The sequence below is a fragment of the Brienomyrus brachyistius genome, chromosome 12, assembly GCF_023856365.1.
Source record: "Brienomyrus brachyistius isolate T26 chromosome 12, BBRACH_0.4, whole genome shotgun sequence".
Taxonomy (NCBI): Eukaryota; Metazoa; Chordata; class Actinopteri; order Osteoglossiformes; family Mormyridae; genus Brienomyrus; species Brienomyrus brachyistius.
Genome location: NC_064544.1, coordinates 6253286 through 6276352, shown reverse-complemented (window position 1 = coordinate 6276352; position 23067 = coordinate 6253286). Strand labels below are relative to the sequence as shown.

The 23067-nt window shown below is 49.4% G+C and overlaps 2 protein-coding genes across 2 annotated transcripts in view; one reads left to right on the top strand and one right to left on the bottom strand.

The window, feature by feature from the left end:
• Positions 1 to 23067, top strand: part of LOC125704775 (lipopolysaccharide-responsive and beige-like anchor protein) — a 106465-nt gene that overhangs the window by 69064 nt on the left and 14334 nt on the right. Inside the window, exons 39-47 of the mRNA XM_048970785.1 lie at positions 1255 to 1391; positions 12076 to 12193; positions 12372 to 12474; positions 13514 to 13629; positions 13869 to 13981; positions 15804 to 15944; positions 16190 to 16309; positions 18314 to 18466; positions 22441 to 22608. Of these exons, the coding sequence (XP_048826742.1) occupies positions 1255 to 1391; positions 12076 to 12193; positions 12372 to 12474; positions 13514 to 13629; positions 13869 to 13981; positions 15804 to 15944; positions 16190 to 16309; positions 18314 to 18466; positions 22441 to 22608 (1169 nt within the window). The remainder of the gene's footprint in view (positions 1 to 1254; positions 1392 to 12075; positions 12194 to 12371; positions 12475 to 13513; positions 13630 to 13868; positions 13982 to 15803; positions 15945 to 16189; positions 16310 to 18313; positions 18467 to 22440; positions 22609 to 23067) is intronic.
• On the bottom strand, positions 1393 to 4778 carry LOC125704777 (protein mab-21-like 2). Its single transcript, XM_048970787.1, has one exon. The coding sequence runs from the start codon at positions 4405 to 4407 to the stop codon at positions 3328 to 3330; it is 1080 nt and encodes a 359-aa protein (XP_048826744.1). The 5' UTR covers positions 4408 to 4778; the 3' UTR covers positions 1393 to 3327.

Here is a 23067-nt window from a genome sequence, read left to right as displayed (position 1 = left end):
GGTTTTTTTCCCATCGACGGCTCTCTCGATTCTGAATGAACAGACTTAGTTTGTACGTTTAAAAAATCGAAAAGCTGTTTACTTTTGCCTTGCTTGGCTGAAGCAAAGCACTGTATTTGAAATCAACTTCGCTATTTTTTTGCATATGTATTTTGTCTTTGTGTTGAATGATAATCTAATTTTTGACACACATACACGCCTGTATAAACTCTGTAATGAGACGCGTGGACGGCCCTTCTAAGACCAGGATTACAAAGACATAAGGAACGATGCGGCGCCGTGGCCTCCGAAGTCCGGGAAATTGCCCTGGGGCGTCTAGCGGGACCGCAGTGTTCCAGCGATTTGACGGTGCCTGCGTAACGTAATTGAATGTCTGCAAGAAACTGGGGGAAAGGAGAGGAAATCACCTACGGACCCCAGGCTAATGCACAGGAGGTTAATGTGAGAGTGAACAAATAAATACGGTCATTTGCTGGGTACAGATTCGCGAGTGCTTGGGGAAATCAGATCGCTTCCATACCACCGTGATAACCATCTGGCAGTACAATGTAGCCGTGCATTTGGGTATGACAACAAAGGCGGTCGCGGGGTCCACAGCGGCCTGTCTTTGTCACTCCGGGACACATCAAGATTGATGAGAGATTAAGCGGCGGAGCCTCGTACCGCAATCAATGCAAATGAGAGCGCGCCTGATCCTGCGCATTGATTGAGGTAGAAGCCGACGCACGGAGCACTGCGTGCGCGTGCCCTGCTGCTCCCGACAGACAGCTTGATGTCTTTTTAGTCCTACAAGTCAGTTCACTTCCTCTTTGCAGTAGTGCTAATAAAACGGCAGCGTACCGTTACTTCCTTTTCCACAGTAATAAAAATACTATCACTACTACTAGCCCAGCTCTGTCTGTCTGTCTGTCTGTCTGTCTGTCTATCTATCTATCTATCTATCTATCTATCTATCTATCTATCTATCTATCTATCTATCTATCTATCTATCTCCTCCCTCTTCTTCTTCTTCTTCTTCATAATAATAATAGGCCTATTATTTTTTAGGGGAACATACATAGGAATTTTACACCGATAGTCTGCTAGACAAACGGCCAGATTTATATTTACAAATGTGAAATAAGACTGCGGAAGGGGACTGTGTAAATGTGAAAGCCTGATCCCGGCGAGCTCTTCACTGTCACCTCTGCGCAGTTCTGCGATGCGGCAGCCGGGCTCGCTGCTGACCGGTGGTACTCGTGCTCTCTCTACCAGGCACGGTGCTCTTTAGCGCGGACGCTCAGCTGGTCTGCCCCGCGGGAGTATTTCAAGGCACCCTGTCAGTCACGGCCTCAGAACTCTACTTTGAAGTGGATGAAGAAGAGCCTAGTTTCAAGAAAACCGATCCAAAGGTAAGAGGTTGTTAAAATCCATTTATTCAATGCAGAACAAAAAGTTAGGTATTTAGAAAAAACGTGGAAATGATTAAAAAACAGACCCCACATCTAAGCCCGAATAGCAGACCTGAACTTCCCTCAGTCGGCATGAATGCTGATTTGTCCTCAAGCGACGTAAAAATCGCTGCGCTTATTTTAAACGCCTCCCCCTCACGTGGGCTCGCACAGTCAGAAGGACCCCAGGTCGTGCGGGCCTAAAACACCGCAGTTTACCGACGCAGAGTTAATTCGTCCGATCATTTGTTATTACAGGGATGCGTTTAATTTATTAGTGTTTATTTTAACATTACGATGAAGTAAATATTTATGGGATAATACGTACTGTAGCCTACGTACACACAAATTCCTTAATCCTGACTGAAAAGGATAGGCAACACAAATATTTGCGCTTTTTTTGGTAAATTTTGTATCATTTTGTATTTGTTTTTTGTTAGTCTAATTCAAACTTTTAAATCTGAACGTAAGAAAAATTATTTTCATCGCACATGTAACGTTACATTTTTTGCATAATAAATAAATAAAAATAATGTAAGTAAATGTGTCAAATACGTGCACCATGTGTGTGAATTAACAAAAGATTTATTTATAAATGTTATTCGTATCTCTATTAATTATATTAGATTCGCTTCATTTTTAAATAACCTTAAAAAGATGTAAAATGTTTAACTTTTACGTTTTACTTCAATGAATGTCAATATGTCATGTATTACGCAATACACATGCCGGATGTATTATTATTATTATTATTATTATTATTATTATCATTATTATTATTCAGAAGCGTTTTGTCCACGCAATACAAGAAAAAATATGCCTAATGCACATCGAATTGGCGACAGTCCTTAAAATGATTCTTACGGTTAGGCCCCGTCTTCTCTGAATACTGTTCCTGTTTGTGATGTTTGACGTTCAACAACTGAATTTGATTTAGTGTCGTTTAGGTTGTGTGTATAGGCCTATGTTCAGCAAACGACTGAAGTGCTCGTAATTATCAGTCAGTAGTTGTGCATTGATGGCAACATTTGGTTTTGGCGGTCTGGAGAAGGTATGAAGATTTTGGAAGATGTTCCTGATGCAACAAGACCGCATTTGTGTTTGCATATTTATTTTTCAATTAGCGTGATCATTAAATGTCACTGTTCTTGCAGTGAACTGAAGCTGGTAACACTCACGGGGCTGGCGTGATAATAAACGGACAATAATGATGCTCATGGTAATAATAAAATTATGAATTATTACCGTAACAATAACAGACGTAGTAGCTTATTACGTTAAGCCTAAATTTACGTGACAATATCATAGATGTGCGTGAAACATAATTCTAAAACACAGCATCATTTTATAAACGTGTTTCCATAATTCTGGCCTCTCTTGCTCGTTACAGCAAGTTGTCTGCGTTTATGCAGACTGGGCGGTTTAAAGATGGCCTATTTTTTTGTTTGTTTTGTTTTTTTTTGTTAGCTGGCATTTCTACTCTAAATGTAAACGTACGCAAAAGTTTTCTTTAAACAGGGCACGCTTTTTATTGAGCCTTATTCCGTCTATTTAACATTGAAGCTATTTTCAAAGTGTTTCCTTAAATTTTTGCAGTAAAAGTTCTAGCTATAAGGCCTGACACCGAGCAATGAAAACGATAAATCTGGATGTATTTTTGTTAGGCTACTTTAAATTTCAGGGCACATAATAGAAAATCGACCGTGGCACGTTGCATCGTATTTTTCAACAAAGTTTGTGATCTATGCGCAAATTTCTACTCTTAGTGAAAACATTCAAAAACATTTTACGTTATTTGGAAATGTACCTTTCTTTCTCGTAATATCCCATTTGCCGTTTCTTCATAAATCTCCGAGACAAAAAAACGACAGATTAGTGTGCATATATTGAAACGTGTCTATAATTTGTCTAGACTTTTCGCATTCGTCAGGATTTCCCGTGCCAGTCTCCACGTCTGCTTTGCGGCAGCTTCCAGGGCTGAGTGAGGTTTCCCCTGAAACAGGTCCAGGTTGGGTAAGAAATAATGGGGGCACCTCCGGCACTGCAAACAGGAGATGAGCTGCAGCAGGATCCCGTTGAGCCGGTCGCCGAGGCACGCCTCGTCCCAGTCGGACTCGCGCGGGTGCTTCTCACACTCGTACAGGAGAAGCGTCTTCATGTGGTAGTTGTCCAGCGGCTGTCCGGGCAGCTCCAGGTGCCGGTCCCGCAGAGTCTTTAGGATGGAGAGGCATTTCTTCCTGCAGCCTCCCATCAGCAGCCTGTTTTCGGCTTCGCTGAACTGCAGGACCCAGGCGTCGCTCTCGGCGGAGCTCTGTTTGCCGGTTAACGAGTAGCACTCTTTAGAAAGGAGGTTGAATCCTTCGGCTTTGACTTCTGCCACCCGATTAGGACCGGGCCACGGAATATGAGGCATGGGCCACTGCGCCGCGCTCCTAGGCCAGATGCCGGTGCATTTGAAAGCGGGGGTGATCTTAACGACATATCTTTCCCGGATCCTAAGCTTCACCTCGCTGGTGTCGGCGACCATCTTCACCACGTCCCGGTAGCTGCATTTGTCCACAGCTTGTGCCACCAGCGTCTGAAACCTTGATCTGATTTTTCGGGCGGAGAGGTACCCCGAAGCGGTGATGAACTCGACCCACAGTGACATGCTCCTCTTCCGCCCGTCGCTGAGCTTCAGAACTGCGCACCCCGGCAATGATCCGTCGTCCACGAAGTTGAAAACGCCCATTTGATTTAGATAAAGTACGACTTCAAACTCCGTGGGAGCGATGACCTCCATTCCCTCGTAGCGAGCGTCGATCTCGCTCAATGAGCTAATGAACCTCGGCTCCTGCACTTCGACTTCTTTCAGGACGTCCGACACCACCTTGCAGACCTCTCTGATGGTCTTGGCGATAGCTGCCTTGCGAGTTTGACACCTTTCATTGTAGTATTTGTTCAGCTGATAAACAAGCTTCGCCTGCGCGGCTATCATGTTGGGGCAGATGTCCGGGCTGTACACCGGGGTCTCACAATACGCCGACGGATCCAATGCTCACGGTTAAGCCAGAGGCAGGCGCTCCACAGTGTTGAAAGAAAAGGGAAAAGAATCTTGCGTTAATTGTAAATAAAGTTCCGAAAAAAACGGTGGAAGTTAGTGCATTATAGAAATCTGAAGAAAAAACGGCCGGCTGGACTGTAGACGGTGGTAAATGACAGAAAGCAGGTCTGCGAGGCGAGGCTGCATCTTTCGCTTTCTCTACTGATGCATGCGCTGAAATACGCACAGCCAGTGGTGATCAGTCATTCCTCAGATCTTCAACCTGTTTAACAGGACACCCCCATTTTTTTAACCCCGTCTGCCGTGATGGCCAGACTCAGCTGGGAGCGTTTGAGTGACTTGGTTTATGAGCGCTCCCCCCAGCTGGGCCGAAGGGGTCGGGCTTTTGGCGCTACAATCGCAGGCAGAGCTGTCAAGGCGCCGCGTCCAATCAGCGCGGCGCTCCGGGGACCAAGCGAACCCGCGTCGGGCGGGCGGCTGGTTTGGAGAGCCGCTCGCAAGTGACTTTACGCAATCTGCCTTGAAATCTTTAAATTAATTTAATTTTAATGCGCCTTCCACATTAAAAATATATTCTATATATAATAGCCCCTCTCCCCCCCCCCCGTTTTATTAGAATAATATATACCATTAATCTCAAATATTGACATAACTGTGCTTTAAGTCTGATAACTCGAATCTTTGAATATAGGTTACAAATACAATTTATGAAAAATATTACTTTAACATACAATTAATAGATGCGTATTAAATTAATGTTAAAACGTACTTCTGTGACGCGATTTAATATATAATCGAGTTTCTGAATTGAACTGTGGCTTTAGAAACAAAGATAAGACAAGATATCGTTTGTAAGTAAAATTTGGTTGATTCCTTTCTATTCATTATTTGCGACGAAATGCAAAGCCTATGTGAGAAATTATCCTTGCTTAAACTCGAAGCACAAACTGTTGATTACTGGAGCAGTAAATTGCCTAAGAGATTATTGTAATCGTCTCTATTTCAGGTGCCGTGGTTAATCCTCTGTTCGTGTTTTGTGTTAGAATCTGCACTGAATATTTTCTCTCATTTATTTTTATTCTGTTTATTATTAAACATTAAAATAATACAAGTATTATTTTATTAATCTGATACTTTTTTTTGTGGTTAACCATGTGTATATTTAAACGACCCATATCGAACTCTGTAGTATTTTACGAAATTACCCCACGGAAACATTTCGGCTTAAACGTTTTCATGCATTTTACGTTTATGTTTTTTGAAAATGGATTAGTTTTGTTCGAATGCGACATTTTATACGACCTTCGTTTAACTACAATGTCGAGTCTTTATATAAAAATATATTAAATATATGCATATTATAGGGTAAAGGTTGAATCAATTTAGCTGCGTCGTACCCTCCGCATTTGCATTGTTTTCAATGCGCCATTTTCGCGTTTGTACAGTTTCAACGTTTTTATTAAAATGTCTCAATACACTTAGGCACACCAAGAAAATGTTCTTTAAATAATATTCCCATGAAAATCATTTGTAATTACAGCGAAAATATTTTTTCTGCGTTCATTGTTTTTTCTTCGTTTATATTGCAGACGCTTAATTAGACTAAAATAAACAATATTGTTTTTCTAAACGCACCCATGTGCGTATTTTATAGAACTTCATTTGCAAATTAATTATAGTAATCATGGCTAATCTCTGGCCCATCAGGTTTATATGGCTTTTCGATGTTAATATTCTCTTTGGGATCTCAGTATTTTAGCCAAAGTTAGTGGTTCATTTGGGCGTCGCCTTTATTGGGTTTATTACCCTGAGAGGGAAAATAACCGATGGTAACACTTCGCGCGGGTAGCCCTATGTGTGCAAACGAAAGCGGACACATTTCAGTTTCAAAGGCGTGAATAACGCAGATGGATGTCTGGAATGGTTATCACATAGTCTAAAACATGGTGTTTGAATGAAAATTAATCTTATTGTGATAAAATACTATTACGCTGGAATGAGAAGCCAATCTGAACGACCTTATAATGACTGTTCAGGGACTAGATTAAACAGAGGTTTAAGCGAGCCTTTTCCGTACGGACCGTACTGTCCTGATGCTTATTGAGACGCGGTGTCTTTCAGCGAACTTTAATGCGCACTATCGTGTGCCTGGTAAACGCCGGTAGGCCTGCTTGCCCCTTATTGCTGTTTTTCCATATTGTCGTAGTTTGTTATTTAGAGCAAATCGTGTTTTTAAGTAGGAATCGCTCTATGGCTAAACAGCAGCTTCGGCCGCCCCAGCCCGGCTCTGCGTCGCCGGATTCAGCGCGCGTCCTCGGGGGCGCTTCGGGTCACAGTCCTGGCTCCGATCCCGCTGAATAAAGGAAGCCCTTAAGAGAGCTTCATGCCTGAGACCTGCAGCAAATCTGGCAGGACGAAAATAGCACCGAGTTCATACTGTATAGTTGCACTCGGGAAAAACCCAAAGCTGTAATTGTTGCTGAGTTTGCATCTAAAAATGGTGATTTCAGCCACCTGAATACGAACAACCGATATATTTCTGGTTTAAATACGAGCTGTGTATGTGTGCTTGTTCGTGTATCACCTTGGGGCTCAGTTTTCTTTGAAATTCTCATTATCTGTAAGAAGGCAGTTAATACTATATCCCTTATTTCTGAATAGAGTTCAGGATCAGTGGATGAACAAGTGGGGGAGGGGGGCAGAGCAGGAGGGAGGAGAGGAGTGAGGAAAAAAAGTTTCCTTTTATAGAAGTGTAGTATGGGAAAATGTCTCGTGTTCCTGCTTGTCATTTCCATACATTCCTGCTCCGGTGATGAATCTCGAGCTCCGAGTAACTGCGGCGCAGCGATTTGCTGGGCGCGCGCGCTTTTCCTCTGTTTCCATCCAAATTATAGTTAAAAGGGTTCCTAGTTTCGTAGGGTTTGGAAAATCCAGCCGTGTCTGCGTTTAAAAGAAAAACAGCCCCGTTCATTATTCTTGTAATTTTCTTTCGCTGGTCACCGTGGATTTATAAATGATACGTGCAGGGAAACCTCACTCATCGTCTGATTGCTGACAATTAAATACGCAGAATTCGCAGAATTTACAGGGTTTGAAATGTGCATGAGATTGACTTTCAGGAGTTTCGTTGAAACATGTTTGATTTTTAAAAATATAATTATTACGAAAACTGAAAAGTGTCTTGTTAACAAGGGCGTCCGTGCCACCAACGTGTCAGTCATACACAGAATAATCGGGGCAGAAATGATTACTGCATGGTTAATACCTCACAGCGAGAGGGAATGAGTCCCGCGGCTCACCGACACAGGCAGCAGTGTGCTGGGCTGCTGGGGTTTCTATGGCTGAGGGTTTCAATCTCGCGTCTGGTTTTTGTGAGGATAAGGAGCCGCCACACCTGACCGGGGAGAAACACGGGGGCTCACCGTGCCAACCTGCCACCTTACCCAACCCCCTACCCCCCCATACACACACAGACAAGCAACCCAAATGTTCAGCGGTTACAAACACTCGGTCACCTGCCCCCGTCGCGCAGGGGCAGTCTGCTCCTTTGCGGTGGGGGGGGGGGCTCTGCATGGCCCCAATGAGCTGGTACCATGTACTGGAGGGAGGGGGCTGTGAAGCTGCTTGCCTCCTGCTGGGCCTGATCTGTAACTATGTCTTACTTCTTGCGGAAGTTCCTGCGAGAAACATTAATTATCGACTTACTCTGGAACAGTGCATCACCGGGGGGGGGGGGCTGGCGGGGGGCACCTGGAGCTTGGCCTGAAGCAGTGCATCACCGGGGGGGGGGCTGGCGGGGGGCACCTGGAGCTTGGCCTGAAGCAGTGCATAACCGGGGGGGGGCTGGCGGGGGGCACCTGGAGCTTGGGCTGAAGCAGTGCATCACCGGGGGGGCTGGCGGGGGGCACCTGGAGCTTGGCCTGAAGCAGTGCATCACCGGGGGGGGGGCTGGCGGGGGGCACCTGGAGCTTGGCCTGAAGCAGTGCATCACCGGGGGGGCTGGCGGGGGGCACCTGGAGCTTGGCCTGAAGCAGTGCATCACCGGGGGGGGGGCTGGCGGGGGGCACCTGGAGCTTGGGCTGAAGCAGTGCATCACCGGGGGGGGCTGGCGGGGGGCACCTGGAGCTTGGCCTGAAGCAGTGCATCACCGGGGGGGCTGGCGGGGGGCACCTGGAGCTTGGCCTGAAGCAGTGCATCACCGGGGGAGCTGGCGGGGGGCACCTGGAGCTTGGCCTGAAGCAGTGCATCACCGGGGGGGCTGGCGGGGGGCACCTGGAGCTTGGCCTGAAGCAGTGCATCACCGGGGGGGCTGGCGGGGGGCACCTGGAGCTTGGCCTGAAGCAGTGCATCACAGCAGGAGAGCATTCTAAAAAGTTCCATGGCACGGTGCTGGGGACAGGGCACTTCTCTCCCCCCGTCCAATTTGAGCAAATTTCAAGTCTCAAATTGGCAAATTTGAGTTTTGCCTGATGACTGACTCATTATCATTGCAGATATTGATTTTTTTTGGGGGGTTCATATCCGATGTGAAATTTTGCAGTATTTCAAAATCCTGGACCTGTTCCTGTTTTTTAAATCTGCATAGAATTCGCCCAGTCCATTCCAGTCCAGTCCAGTTCAAGTTTAGGATTAATCTTCAATATGTTTTTGTACACTTATTTATGCAGAACACAAAATATTGTGTGTGTGTGTGTGTGTGTGTGTGTGTGTTGGGGGGGGGTATGCATATCTTGCATTGTGGGGACCAAATGTGATAAACACCTGTTCCTTTTAACCTTGTGGGATCATTTTCTCGGTCCCCACAAGGTTAAACTCTGTTTTATAAACATGAATCCAGTAAAAACAACTAGAAAATGCCAAAAGTCATGTATTTTATTTGGTTACTTATGGTTAAGGTTAAGTCTGGGTACAGGTTAAAGCTGACATGTTGGGATTAGAGTTTTCCCCATAGAACTGAATGGACAGTCCCCACAACGATATGAGTATAGGCCTCTGTGTGTGTGTGTGTTATTGTATGTGTGTGTGTGATTGTGAGTGTGTGTGTGTGATTTGTTATGGCAGAAATGTAAAATGGGTTAGGAAGCCTGCAGATTGTATTTACATGAAATGCCGCCTTAATCAGCACTGACAAGCTGGGCGGCTCTTTGGGGATGGGGGGGGGTCTTAATGTCATCACAGGGATCTGCTATAGACTGGTGTCAGAGCCCCTGCTAATGGTGACAGATGTCCCCCCATCTCCCTGGACACAGACGCTCTGGGCTCGCTGCCGGCTGGTTCCTGGAGCCCCCTCACCAGGCAGCTTGGCCCCCATGCCCTCCACGCTGGCCGTGCCCAGCTAGCCTTCCTAGGCATCCATTTCCTTACTGTTACCTTTTCTTCCCACCACCAGTCGTCTCTTTGGCCTATGGCGGGCCCACAGGAGGCCAGCCCAGGGGTCCAGGGTCCTCTGCATCTCAATGCTGATGGATCCACAGGCGTATCCTTCTCTGCTTGTTTTGGTACCACTTTGTTTTCATGTTAGCAGCTGCGTTGGGTCATGACCCTCTGATCACCCAGCAAGCCCTGCCACCCCTGCCCAGCTGGCTAACCCTTCTAACTGGGCTAACCCTTCCCAGCTGGCTGGCCATTCTAACTGCCCATGATATAACCCTTCCATTAAACTGTGATCCATTATCCAGCCCTTGTGTGGGTAGGCCATCTCTCCAGTGGATCTACTTATTTATTTTCAGCTGGGAGGATCGAGTTTGTGCTTCTAAAATGGCCTTTCTTGGTTCCTTGTATTTAGCATAAGTCTGACAGGTCCTCCTAATGCTTCCGGCAGAGCCGAGTCTCTCTGGGCGGAGATCAGGCACTATCTGGGTGGGGCTGAGACTCTCTATGGGTGTGGCTGAGTCTCTGGGCAGAGCTCAGGCTCTATCTGGGTGGGGCTGAGACTCTCTATGGGCGGAGCTCAGGCACTATCTGGGTGGGGCTGAGACTCTATGGGTGTGGGTGAGTCTCTGGGTGGAGATCAGGCACTATCTGGGTGGGGCTGAGACTCTCTATGGGTGTGGGTGAGTCTCTGGGTGGAGATCAGGCACTATCTGGGTGGGGCTGAGACTCTATGGGTGTGGGTGAGTCTCTGGGTGGAGCTCAGGCACTATCTAGGTGGGGCTGAGACTCTATGGGTGTGGGTGAGTCTCTGGGTGGAGATCAGGCACTATCTGGGTGGGGCTGAGACTCTCTATGGGTGTGGCTGAGTCTCTGGGCAGAGCTCAGGCTCTATTTGGGTGGGGCTGAGACTCTCTATGGGCAGGGCTGAGTCTCTCCGGGCGGAGCCTAGGCATTATCTTGGCAGGGCTGAGTCTCTGGGTGGGGCTGCACTCTCTCATTAGCTGCTATGGCAGCTCTCATTAGGCTTCACCTTGGTCTGGGTCCACATTCATCTGATGATCTTGTTTATTGATGGAGGATGAAAGGTCAGGGGAGAGTAGTGGGAAGACAGTGGTAAGTGGAGAATGGGTGTGCAGGTGTGTGTGGATGGGTGTGGGGGGAACTCATCCTAACTACACACACCTCACCACACACTGATCTTCTGTCTGGTTCTTGTGTTTAGTTCCTCTATGTTCTAAAATGGCACTCGCAGTTTTACGGTCTTTTGCAGTTTTTTCCTTTTGTAATATGTTTTTGTTTTTGCAATGCTGCTTTGTTTTTCAATACTGTTTTTGTTTGATTCTGCAGTACCTTTTTTGTTTGATTCTGCAGTACCGTTTTTGTTTGATTCTGCAGTACCGTTTTTGTTTGATTCTGCAGTACCGTTTTTGTTTGATTCTGCAGTACCTTTTTGTTTTTGTAGTCCTGTGTTTGATTTTAAAGTGCCGTTTTGTTAGTTTTCGCAGTGCTGTTTCCTGTCTTGTCCATCCCATGCCTCTGATTTTTCAGTGCTGTTTTGATTGTTTTTTGCAGTTATGTTTCCTGTTTTCTTCATCCCTTGTCTAACTATTCTGAAATTCTATTCTTGAATTCTGGGCCTAAGCTGGTAGGAGATAGAGCATGTGCACCTAGTCCTCAGGAGGGGAGGGGGGGGGTCGTCAGATAGAGAATTGAGGTCAGGTGGGGGCACAGATACGATCACTGCTTTTCACAATGAATTACATCAAGTTCTCAGATCTGCTGCTGGGCCGCATCGATTGGCTCTCTCTTATGCTCATTAATTTCGTAGATGAGGTGGTCCCCCCCCCCACCCCCCCCACAGCTGCACAGTCGTAACAGTAAAACCCGCCTCTGATCCTTTGAGTCAGGCAGTCATGCGGAAATGGTTAATTCCACAGTACAAATTGGACCTCAGCCCACTTGCCCTGTGTGGTATGAAGCCTCTTGTTAAGCCTGGCCTCTCTGTGGGTGTTTCTGTACCACGGTGCAAGGCCTCTCCGATGTGGCGCAGCTTTGTACACTCTGTCCCTGGCTGGGGGGGGGCGCTGCTGGCTCTGCCAGGCCCCTATCTGACAGTCTCTCTTCTTTCCTGAGACTCTCTGCTTCTAACAAAGTGCCTTTCGTTTGGCTGGTCTCCCTCTGCACCCCCATGTGTTCCTTAGTGCCTCATGAAGTTCTCGTCCCCCGCAGATCCTGGCTTACACAGACGGCCTTCACGGGAAATGGCTCTTCTCCGAGATCCGGGCCGTGTTTTCCAGGCGCTACTTGCTGCAGGACACTGCCCTGGAGGTCTTCCTGGCCTGCAAGAGTGAGCATCGACTCGCCATGCTGTGCTCATGCCAGTGGCTTCCCAGCATGCTTTGCTCCCGCCCTGCAATGCCACCTCTCTCCTAAGCTCTTTCAGCTCCGTGCTCTTGTATGTTATGCACCTTTGTTTCAGTTTGAGTGTTGGAACTCTAGGTGTTTGAACTCCCATGTTCACACAGCTGCCGTCATGTTCAACTTCCCGGATGCAGCCACTGTGAAGAAGATTGTCCGCCATCTGCCCTGTGTGGGTGTGGGCAACACCTACGGACACCCTCAGAGCAGGTAATGTCGGCAGGGTGTCAGGCGGGCCCCGCCAAGGGCCCCGCTGTTGGACCCTTAAACACTAGTGCGTGCAGGTGTGAGTTTCGTGGTAAAAGATCTTTAATAAGGAGGACAGTAGAGTACAATGGCTTAGCCTTTTATGGGGAAAGTCCTACGCTAGAACCCCATCGATAGAGGTGATGAAGCATTGCATTCTGGGTCGTGAGCCCCTCGTTCTCTCACACTTCTCTTATATTTATAAATTCCACCCCCCCAGCCACACCTCCCACTGTCACGGGTCACAGTAGGGGGCGCACTGTTTGGTTTGTACGATCTGGGGGGGGGGGGGGGGGGGCACATGTCCAGCTTCCTGTCCTTAATTGCCTTCACAGAAAGACTGGTCGACTTATTTACCTTTAACTTCCAGAACAACAAGCCTACGGTTAATTTTAATTATGCTTATTTGTGTGACCATGGACTATAACAGCCTTGGTCATATTGGCCTGGCAGCAGAGAATCGGAACCATCCTGACTGAAATGTGATTATCTGACTACATCAAGCTGTCACACTCCTCTTTTCGGGCTGCAGTCGTTTCTCTCTCCCTGTCTTTTCTTTCCTTCTGATTCTGACTTTCTGGTACACGGTTATTCTTCAGAGAGCAGTGTTTGGTGCACTGTAACAGTGATTAATGCTTTAATTTGCCATCGTTTTAATTCGATTGTAGGCTTTTCCTTCTAGGCTTACCTGTGTCGCTCTGTTAAATCCAAACTGTTGCTTGTTTGTTGACAGAATTTTGGCAGTTCACCGTTTGGAAGGCTGCTTTTCTACTGAAAATGTTATTCTGAATTTTAAAGCAGACTGGGTGTGGTTTGGTGTACTGGTTAGTTATTTGACTGATTTAATGCACATTGTTATTTGCTAAATTGGACAGTAGGGCCTCACCTCTGCATGTCTTGGAGAGCTCTGTCCTGCTCTGGCATCCTCTGTGGAGCTTTGGCCTCCAGGCCACAAGGGGGCTCGGCACTCTGGGTTATTGTTCCCTTCCCGTTGCTTCCTCAGGCGGATGTCACTGGCCAGCCCCAGGCAGCTCTTCCGGACGTCCAACATGGCCCAGCGCTGGCAGCGTGGGGAGATCTCCAACTTCGAGTACCTCATGTTCCTCAACACCATCTCAGGTACACCAGCCCACTCCGGCCCAGGAACCTCCATCGACAGAGTCAGGATACATCAGAACCTTTTTTTGTTACCCATTTCATATGATCTTACATTAACTGTAGACTTACTTTTACTTTTGCTCTAACTTCTTGTTTTTTTGTAGATCTCTGTGCACTGAAACCAGCATTTCAATGGCCTTGGGATTCTGTAATTCCCCCCTCCTCTGGGGATGGTCTTCAACTTGGTCTTTGTATTTCAGGCCGGACGTACAATGACCTGAACCAGTACCCCGTGTTCCCCTGGGTCATCGCTAATTACGAGAGTGAGGAGCTGGACCTGGAGCTGCCTAGCAACTTCAGGGACCTGTCCAAGGTAAACCCCCCCCCCCCCCACCACCACCACCACATCTGGCCATGGAGCCTCCGTAGTGCAGGGCTGGGGCGACCCCAGCCGCTCTGTGAGGGAGGAGGCTAGGGAAGGGTCATCTGACAGGGCCATCACCAGCCTAAAGGGGTTGCCCCTACCAAGCCGGAGGGAAGAACCTTCGGAGCTGGACCCGGCCGTGTCCGCTGCTCCCTCCGGACTTCGGGTCGGGACCAGCTCGCAGTGGCGTGAATGGCGTGGGGAGAGCCCTCGGAGACGGTCCCGGCCGTGTCCGCTGCTCCCTCCGGACTTCGGGTCGGGACCAGCTCGCAGTGGCGTGAATGGCGTGGGGAGAGCCCTCAGAGACGGTCCCGGCCGTGTCCGCTGCTCCCTCCGGGCTTCGGGTCGAGGCCAGCTCGCAGCGGCGTGAATGGCGTGGGGAGAGCCCTCGGAGACGGTCCCGGCCGTGTCCGCTTCTCCCTCTGGGCTTCGGGTCGGGACCAGCTCGCAGCGGCGTGAATGGCGTCGCTCTCCTTCCTGCAGGGTGGTCCTCAGACCCCGTGCCGAGCCGGAGGTGCAGATTGATGGTACCTGGCCCAGACATTCATAGCTAAAAATCTTCACGTTCTTGGTTGAGGAGTGTTTAATGGTGCAGGTACATTAGCTCCTCAGCGGTGCTCTTTAAACACTAACAGGCCCAGCAGTAAGTGCGACATCTGACTATAACACCTCTTCAGGAAGACGCAGGGGGTGACCCTGCTCCCTGACAGACCGCTTAAGGTTGGCTGGTCTTCCCCATATCACCGAGAGTCACTCCGTCCGCTGTCACCGTGAGTGTGTCTGCGCAGGTGTACAGTGCAGCACCATCGCCTCAGCGGATTGTTTCTATAGTAATAGCTCATGATGACAGCCGCCGAGGTCACTGCCATGGTAACATCCGATCGTACAACCCCTCGTCACCATGCCCTTCCACCCAAGAATGACAGCACATCCCAGGAAGGTGACACACTTTTCAGGGATCAGTGAAGCAGGAGGGAGCAGCACTGCGCCGTGTCCATGGTAAACATGTGACAGGAAGTGCTGCTATATCTGTCTGCACCACACTTATTGACAGTGTTTAGCGTTGTTTGTTTAAAACGTTAGAAAAATCACCGGCTGTTCCTGATGTCTCTAGAGCTCCCACACAATTTGCTGTCTTTTCATCTTATTTCCATGGTGTAAACGGGACATTATGTAAAATGTTACATTCAGTGGTGTAAACACACAGAAACATCCTCGTTTACTGCATGTCACTGCTAATCAGTGTTGTTTTGTGTGAAGGGCAATTAAAATGTGCTGATCATCAGAGTGTAAACTGTGTAAAGTGTTTATTCTTCAGTAACGCAGTCTTGGGTTTGTTTAGTTTGTCTGTTTTACTTGGTTTCTTGTTGGCGGACGGTGTTGGTGCTCTGGCACCGTGGGACAGTGCGATGGATGAATCCAGAAGTATATTTGGAGTATATTTACGAGTATATTTCAGTGTCCCGCTGTTGGGACCTTGGGTCAGGACCACACTCAGCACAAAGCCGGCTGCGGGGCTTCCAGTGCGGAGCAATCCGATGGGCTGAAGAGACTTTCTCTAAATGAGCAAATAAATACCACCAGCATTGACTGAATGGCCGCTCGTCTTCCGAGATGCTGTAATATTCGCCAGCTTAGCTTTCTCTGCGCTCTGTGGGGTGCTGCTGTGGTACATTCATGGATATCACCCGCCCAGCTGTCCCCCTGGGTGGTGTGCAGTGCACGATTGATGCATCGTGTGATTAGCTGATCTCTGACTCCGCCTCCCCAGCCCATGGGCGCCCTCAACCCAAAGAGGGCGGCCCTCTTCTCTGAGCGCTTCGACACCTGGGAGGACGAGCAGGTTCCCCGCTTTCACTACGGCACTCACTACTCCACCTGCAGCTTCACCCTCATGTGGCTGCTCCGCCTGGTGAGTCTCCCTCTCTCCTCTCGGTAATGAGCCTCCTGCGTCTCCCATTTCACACCCTGAGCGTTAGCGTGAGTCTGCAGAACCTCAGGCAGCATCATCCAGTGTGAGTACCAGCGTGAGCTGCTCAGCAGGCTCCTCTGCCGCTCTCGCGCTAACCCTGACCCTAACCCTAACCCTCATTCCTCACTCTCCATGTCTTCTTCTCTCTCTTTCCTTCCCTCATCCCCTTCGGCTGTCGTTTACAGGAACCCTTCACTACATTCTTTCTGAACTTCCAAGGAGGGAAATTCGATCATGCCGATCGGAGCTTCTCCTCTGTGTGGCGGGCCTGGAGGAACTGCCAAGAGGATACGTCTGACGTGAAAGTAGGTACATGGGTGTAGCGTGTGGGTAGGCTCTGGATAACACACAACGACAGGTGTGTAATATGTAGACTATGTGGACAAGTGGGAAACAGCAAAGTAACATGAGAATAACATCAGAGTCACATCAGAATTATGACAGAGTAACATGAGAATAACATAAGAGTAACATCAGAATTTTGACAGAGTAACATGAGAACAACATCAGAGTAACATGAGAATTATGAAAGGGTAACATGAGAGTAACATGAGAGTAACATCAGAATTATGACAGAGTAACATGAGAATAACATCAGAGTAACATCAGAATTATGACGGAGTAACATGAGAATAACATCAGAGTGACATCAGAATTATGACGGAGTAACATGAGAATAACATCAGAGTAACAGTACCTCTGCTTCTGCCCTACATTTAAAACACCTGTAAGCACTTTCTCTGGGGTTGCTCTTCCTCGTGGCTAAGAATGATCCAGAAGGTGCGGTTGAACCGCCATCGCCGCATCAAGCCGCCAGGACGCCGTGCCTCGCCGAGCAGCACACCACAGGTCCGAAATCCCGAAATGCGAAGCGCATGTGCAGTCAGAGCCAATCGTCGTCACGCAGCAGCAGGGATGGCACGCGGCGCCCTGATCAAAGCAGCACGCTGGTGTGCGCCCCGCCGCCGGCGAGGCCTAGCCTGCACGTGAACCCGCTCTAGCCCACGGATAGCCACGGAAATGGCAGTGAGGCGCGCTCCACTACTCCCTTCAAAGAGCCGCTTGTCCCCCTGAAATATTTAGTGACTCGAGCGGGTCCATTTGGCCCCGGGGATTTTTTTTAACACTGATATTGCTGATTGCTTTTTTGTAGAATATGAAACATATGGCAGGAATTACCAGTAACACTTGACTGGAAGCTTCTCTGGTCCCAGTCAGGCCCTAGTCGGGTCCATCACAGCAAATAAGCCTAACTGGACGACTGTAAACAGGCTGGCAGTGCCTGGTGGTTATTGATAAAATTGTATACAACTCAGTGTGATTAACATTGTTTGCATTGCTATACTGCAGTATACTGCGCTATACTCGACCGTACTGTAAAGTCCACATCGCTGTTTCCCAGTCAAAAACCAGCTGACCTGGTGACAAAGTGCCATCTTGGCTGCACAGTGCCAGCAGTAGGTCTTTGCTGCCCGGGATCTGTACCGTCCAGTGGGGAGTATGGCCACATCCTGGCTTGGGATTTCGTTTTTCGTTTTTGTCGTGAGTAAGAGGGCAGGAGCAAGTAGACGTAAGTGAAACTTTGGGCTGTGTCTGTAAGTGGATGGATTACGTGTGCCTTGTGGTGTTGTCGCCACACTGATTGATTGGTGCTGTCTGGGAGAGCAGACAGGCAGAGCTACACAATCTGTGGAAAAGCCCGTCTTTATGACATCAGTGTTACGGCTGCCCCCCGCTCCACGCAGTCGCTTTGCAGGCCCTCACTCTTAAAAGGCTGACATGGGGAAAAAGCAATGCCTATAGACAAAAAGCCATTACCCCCTCCCCCATATATGGATATTACCCCCTCCCCCATATATGAATTTCTTATTTCCAGAGCCGTGGAACCAGTATAAAGAAAAGTGTTCCAGTAGGTCAGCCTGGTTAGTCCCCCTCCTCATTAGGGGCAGGGCAGGCTGGTTAGTCCTGAAGGGTTATTACTCCCTTCCTCATTAGGGGCAGGGCGGGTTGGTTTAGTTCTCTTCACCAAGTGCCCTTGGCGTTTCACACTTGTTACAGCGAGGGGTGAGTTAGGGTTTCTCTGTTACAGTATATTGCCTTACTTTCTCTGTATACTCACTGTAATACTCTGTATACTCACTGTAAGCTGTGTGTCGCTAACGTGTTCGTGTTAGAATGCTTCTATTTGGTTCTGATTGGTTGGAGTTCCGATTCTCTTGCAGCCTAATCACACGGACCCCAGCAGATGTTTCCTACTCGTTCGTCCTCTTCCTCACCTGAAAAGCTCCGCTCTCTCCTCTGTTCCTTAGGAATTGATCCCGGAGTTTTATTATCTCCCAGAGATGTTTTACAATGCGAATGACTTCAACCTGGGCGTGATGGATGATGGTACAGTGGTCTCGGACGTCCAGCTTCCGCCGTGGGCCAAATCTCCTGAGGACTTTGTGCGCATAAACCGGCTGGTAAGTCGAGTTTGTGTGACTAGCGCCTCCCATAGTTTCAGGTCAGAAGCTGCGGCTTGCCCTCTGCCTCGGGGATGACTATGAATGGCCGCCGAAGCTCCGCTGTCATTGCTGGCTGCCGGAATGACTTCCAGATGGTGGTGACCCATTCATTTTCAATTACTTCCAGTGTAAGCCATCTCCATATCGATATTACCCCAAAAATCAAAACCCCGGCCTTTTGTCCAACGCGCGCAAATACGATGCACCGACCTCTGCCGCTTTGGGCCCGAATGTTCAGCTGCCTAATATAATCCGAGCAGTATGTTCATTTTTTGTTTTTTAAAAATTTTTTTGTGTGGTGCAGTTATAATATAATTTATAATATAAATTCTCCAGCTCGTACCTAACAATAACAGGCAGGTTTGCATGCACCACTTTCAGTTTTTAAATCAATATTCCTCGCCTTTGGTGTTTTTTTTCCTGCTGTATGATCTGAAAGTGGCGCAGACTGTTATGAGACTTGAAACGTTCCAGGAAAGATTAAGGAATGGAGACATCAAAGGGCTGCTACACTGCGGTGCTTGCATACGGTGGACCCTCCACCCCCCCCCCGCCCCCCGGCTCCGGACCATCGGCTCCTCATTAATACAGCCTGACAAGGAGACGTAACTCAGGAGGAATCTCCCATCATGTGCCGTCTGCCTGAATACCGAGCTTCTCTTTTTCATTGCTTTGCACCTGATGGTTCCAGAACACCTAGAACCCGCTGAGAACAATGGGGGGGGGCGCCTATATGCGATATTGGAGTAAACAGCAGTACTGCTGTCACAGCTCCCCATCCATCTCCGAGTCATACTGTTGGGAACAGTTTGGTGATGACTATCAGTCATCATGAGGCATCCAGTCATCAGTTACCTTGTCCAGTGGGGCACAGAGACAGACGCATAAATGCCAACATGCAAACCTATGATGATGACGGTGGCGATGATGATGAAGACTAGCGGTTATTCTGAATCAGAAGCAGCTCAAGATGCTGTAACATTTGGATGTATCATGAAGAGGACCCCTAACATGGGGCGGCCCAGGGACGAGATCTGGGTCCACCTCGAGAACGCGATGTTGACATCTCTGTCCACGTTTTCATCCTTTTACATCCTTTTTACGCTCTGTGCTTCAGGTACTTGCTTTAGGGGTTTGCCATTCCCGTACCTACGGTGTGCATGTGTGCATGCATGTGCGTGTGACTGTCTCTGTGCCGCACTGGAGGGGGTCACTGATGACTGGATGCCTCATGATGACTGATAGCTGACATTACGAGGCGTTCTGCCGGCTGCTGATGAGAAACGGGAATTTCTGATGAGATGCTGGCCCCCACACTGGAGCCGTTCCCGTATGGAGTTAATGGGCTATCCACTACCCTACATCTGTGGGTAATGGGCCATGAGCTTCTCACCAACACAAAGTCTGTTATGTTCTGATTTCACAGAGATGATTAACAGCTAATTAAGCAGTGGGCTGCTGATTAGACAAATCCCTCACCATTAGTGGGGACTGTATCGTCTTTCAAAGACATCTCTTTTTTTCTGGTTGATCAATCAATCATTTTGGAAACAGCAAATATGTGGATTTACGGATGCTGAATGCCGGCTCATTCAGTCTGTCTGGTAACGGAGGGACCAGTGAAGGGGTACGTGTTCCTGTGTAACCGTCTCGCAGTTTTCTGTGCTCCTTAGTGCCTGTTTGAATCCATTGGTGCTGCCTGCCATATGTGTCCGTGAGATGGAAAAGGTCTTATGGGGAAGAGATGGCCTGCAATGATTTGGAGACACAGTTGGTGGATCAGTCCCGAGAGGTCCAATAGGCCAGTGGCTGGTGGAGTCGATGGTGGTGTCAGGCTTCCTCGGGCCAGAGGCTGGGGGGTGTCGGGCCTATTTAAGGCCAGAGGCTGGTGGTGTTAGGCTTCCTCGGGCCAGAGGCTGGGGGGTGTCGGGCCTATTTAAGGCCAGAGGCTGGTGGTGTCGGCCTCCGCAGGCCAGTAGTTGGTGGTGTCAGGCCTCCACCATGTCAGTGATGTCCACTTGTTTGGGGGAGGATCGCCACCCCTGGGGAGGCATGAAGATGAGCCGTGGGGTAACGGAGGAACGTGGCTGAAACATTAACTATGACAACGAGAGGGGGACATGATTGTGAGATAAAGGAGAATAATCACGGCATGTGCTGATATGGCGATTCTCTTTTTGGGGCCAGAGTGAGCCTTTCTGGGAGAGTATGCTGGGTGAGCTGTGCACGGGCCGTGTCACCTTCTCCCTCACCGTGAGGATGGTGCACCCTCGGCCCTCACTCTTTTTTCAGGGCTGAAACTCTACCCCCAACACCTCCCCTTCATGTGCCTTCCAGGGCCAAGCCGATGACTCCATTTCCCAGCCTGCTTTGTTTTTGACAGGAGCACACGGCACTTATAGAAATGCAAATGACCCCCTTCTAAGCAGATCCACTGGGCTTAGAACAGCCACGGCTTTGATTCATGGCCTTCCCTGCTCCCCCTGTATAGAGGGTCAGCCCACTATCAATTGCGATCACCACTGCGTCGCCCCCTGGGGGCCGCCAGGCGTAAGGGCACGCTGCGGCTGACTGACACAGCCATCGGGGCCTGCTCACCAGAGTGCGCCGTCGTGTGAATACCTGAGAGCGCGGCCCGGCAAAGGTCAGCCTTGCTTCATATTGTCATATTGAGCTAATCTCGCTGGGGATTCGCCCTGCCGCATTGGCCCCGCCCCCGGAGACAGCCCATTGGCCTGCCCTGCTTTGGCACTTCCAGCACAGTAACATTAAGGGTCTGTTTGAGGAGGTCGGAGCTCCATCGAGGATGGGCCATGCTGCAGGCTGCCTCACCTTTCTCAGCGTTTATATAATACAAATTCCACTTTGATTTAATAACATGCTGTCTATGTAAGACAGCCTCCCCCCCCACACACACATCAATCAAACAGGAGGGCATTACAGAGGGCGCCCCCCCCCCTCCCCCCGGCATTTTTGTCCGGGGCCTGCAAACTCGCCGTTGTCCCGTTTCATCTCAGAAACTCGTTAAGGAGCTTCTCTGATTTCCCGCTGGGGTCCATCGCCGTCGGGGTGCCGCGTGGCGATTGAGGCCTCTAATTAAGCGGCTCGTCCTGAGATCGCCTGTCAGACACATGCATTTAGGTGAGTGATGGCTGCCGCGGCACACATTGGACTGATATGAATTGCCATTTAAGCGCACTGATGTTTGTCATACACTCGTGTGACAAGCGGCCACAATGCCAATGAAGTGTTTGACTTTAATTTGAAGTCATTTACCCTCTTCATGCCAGCAGCTCTGCGCTAATTAACACAAATGTCCCTCTTGTAGAAATGTTTCTCACCTCTGTCAGCTGGGGGGGGCGGGACTTAATGTAATGGCATTAGAAAGACACGAGGCAACATTAACATGACAGCTGCTCCGGGTAGCATTTAACATGCGTCTCCCTGCGCCTCCTTGTCACTCGCTCTGTATCTCCTAAATGTAGCTATTTAGTGTTAAATGTTTGTTTCTTTGTTTCTCAGCCTCACTGGCAGATGCTTTCTCCTCCTCTCCCTCCCTCTCTCTCCCTATCTCCCTGTCTCTCTCTCCTTCTCTCCCTCTCTCCTTCTCTCCTCTTTTTCCATCTTTCCCTTTCTCCCTTTCCTTCTCTCTTCTTCTTCCTCTTTTGCTCCCTCTCTCCTTCTCTTTCTCCCTCTTTCTCTCCCTCCCCTCTTTCCCTCACTCTCTTTCTCTCGCCCCCTCTCTCTCCCCTTCTCTTTCACTCTCTTTCTCTCCTTCTCTTCCTCCATTTCCCTCTCTTCCTTGCTCTTTCCTCTCTCCCTCGGTCTCTCCTTCACTTTTTCCATTTTTTCCTTCTCTCCCTTCCTATCTCTCCCTCTTTTTACTTTTATTCTCCCTCCCCATCTCTCCATCTTTCCTTCTTGCTCCTCAGGCCCTGGAGAGTGAGATGGTCTCCAGGCAGCTCCACCAGTGGATAGACCTCATCTTTGGCTTCAAGCAGCAGGGCCCGGAGGCAGCCAAGGCCCTCAATGTCTTCTACTACCTGACCTACGAAGGCGCTGTCAACCTGAGCACCATTACGGAGCCACGGGTCAGAGAGGTGGGCTTTGCCGTCGTATGACGATGATGTGTGCAGCTCTCACTGGCGCCGCTGGAACACCGCCGAACGCTGGCCAGGGCGGAGCTCTCACTGGCGCCGCCAGAACACCGCCACGCGCTGGCCAGGGCGGAGCTCTCACTGGCGCCGCCAGAACACCGCCGCACGCTGGTCAGGGCGCAGCTCTCACTGGCGCGGCCAGAACACCGCCGCATGCTGGCCAGGGCGGAGCTCTCACTGGCGCCGCCAGAACACCGCCACACGCTGGCCAGGGCGGAGCTCTCACTGGCGCCGCCGGAACACCGCCGCATGCTGGCCAGGGCGGAGCTCTCACTGGCGCCGCCGGAACACCGCCGCACGCTGGCCAGGGCGGAGCTCTCACTGGCGCCGCCGGAACACCGCCGCACGCTGGCCAGGGCGGAGCTCTCACTGGCGCGGCCAGAACACCGCCGCACGCTGGCC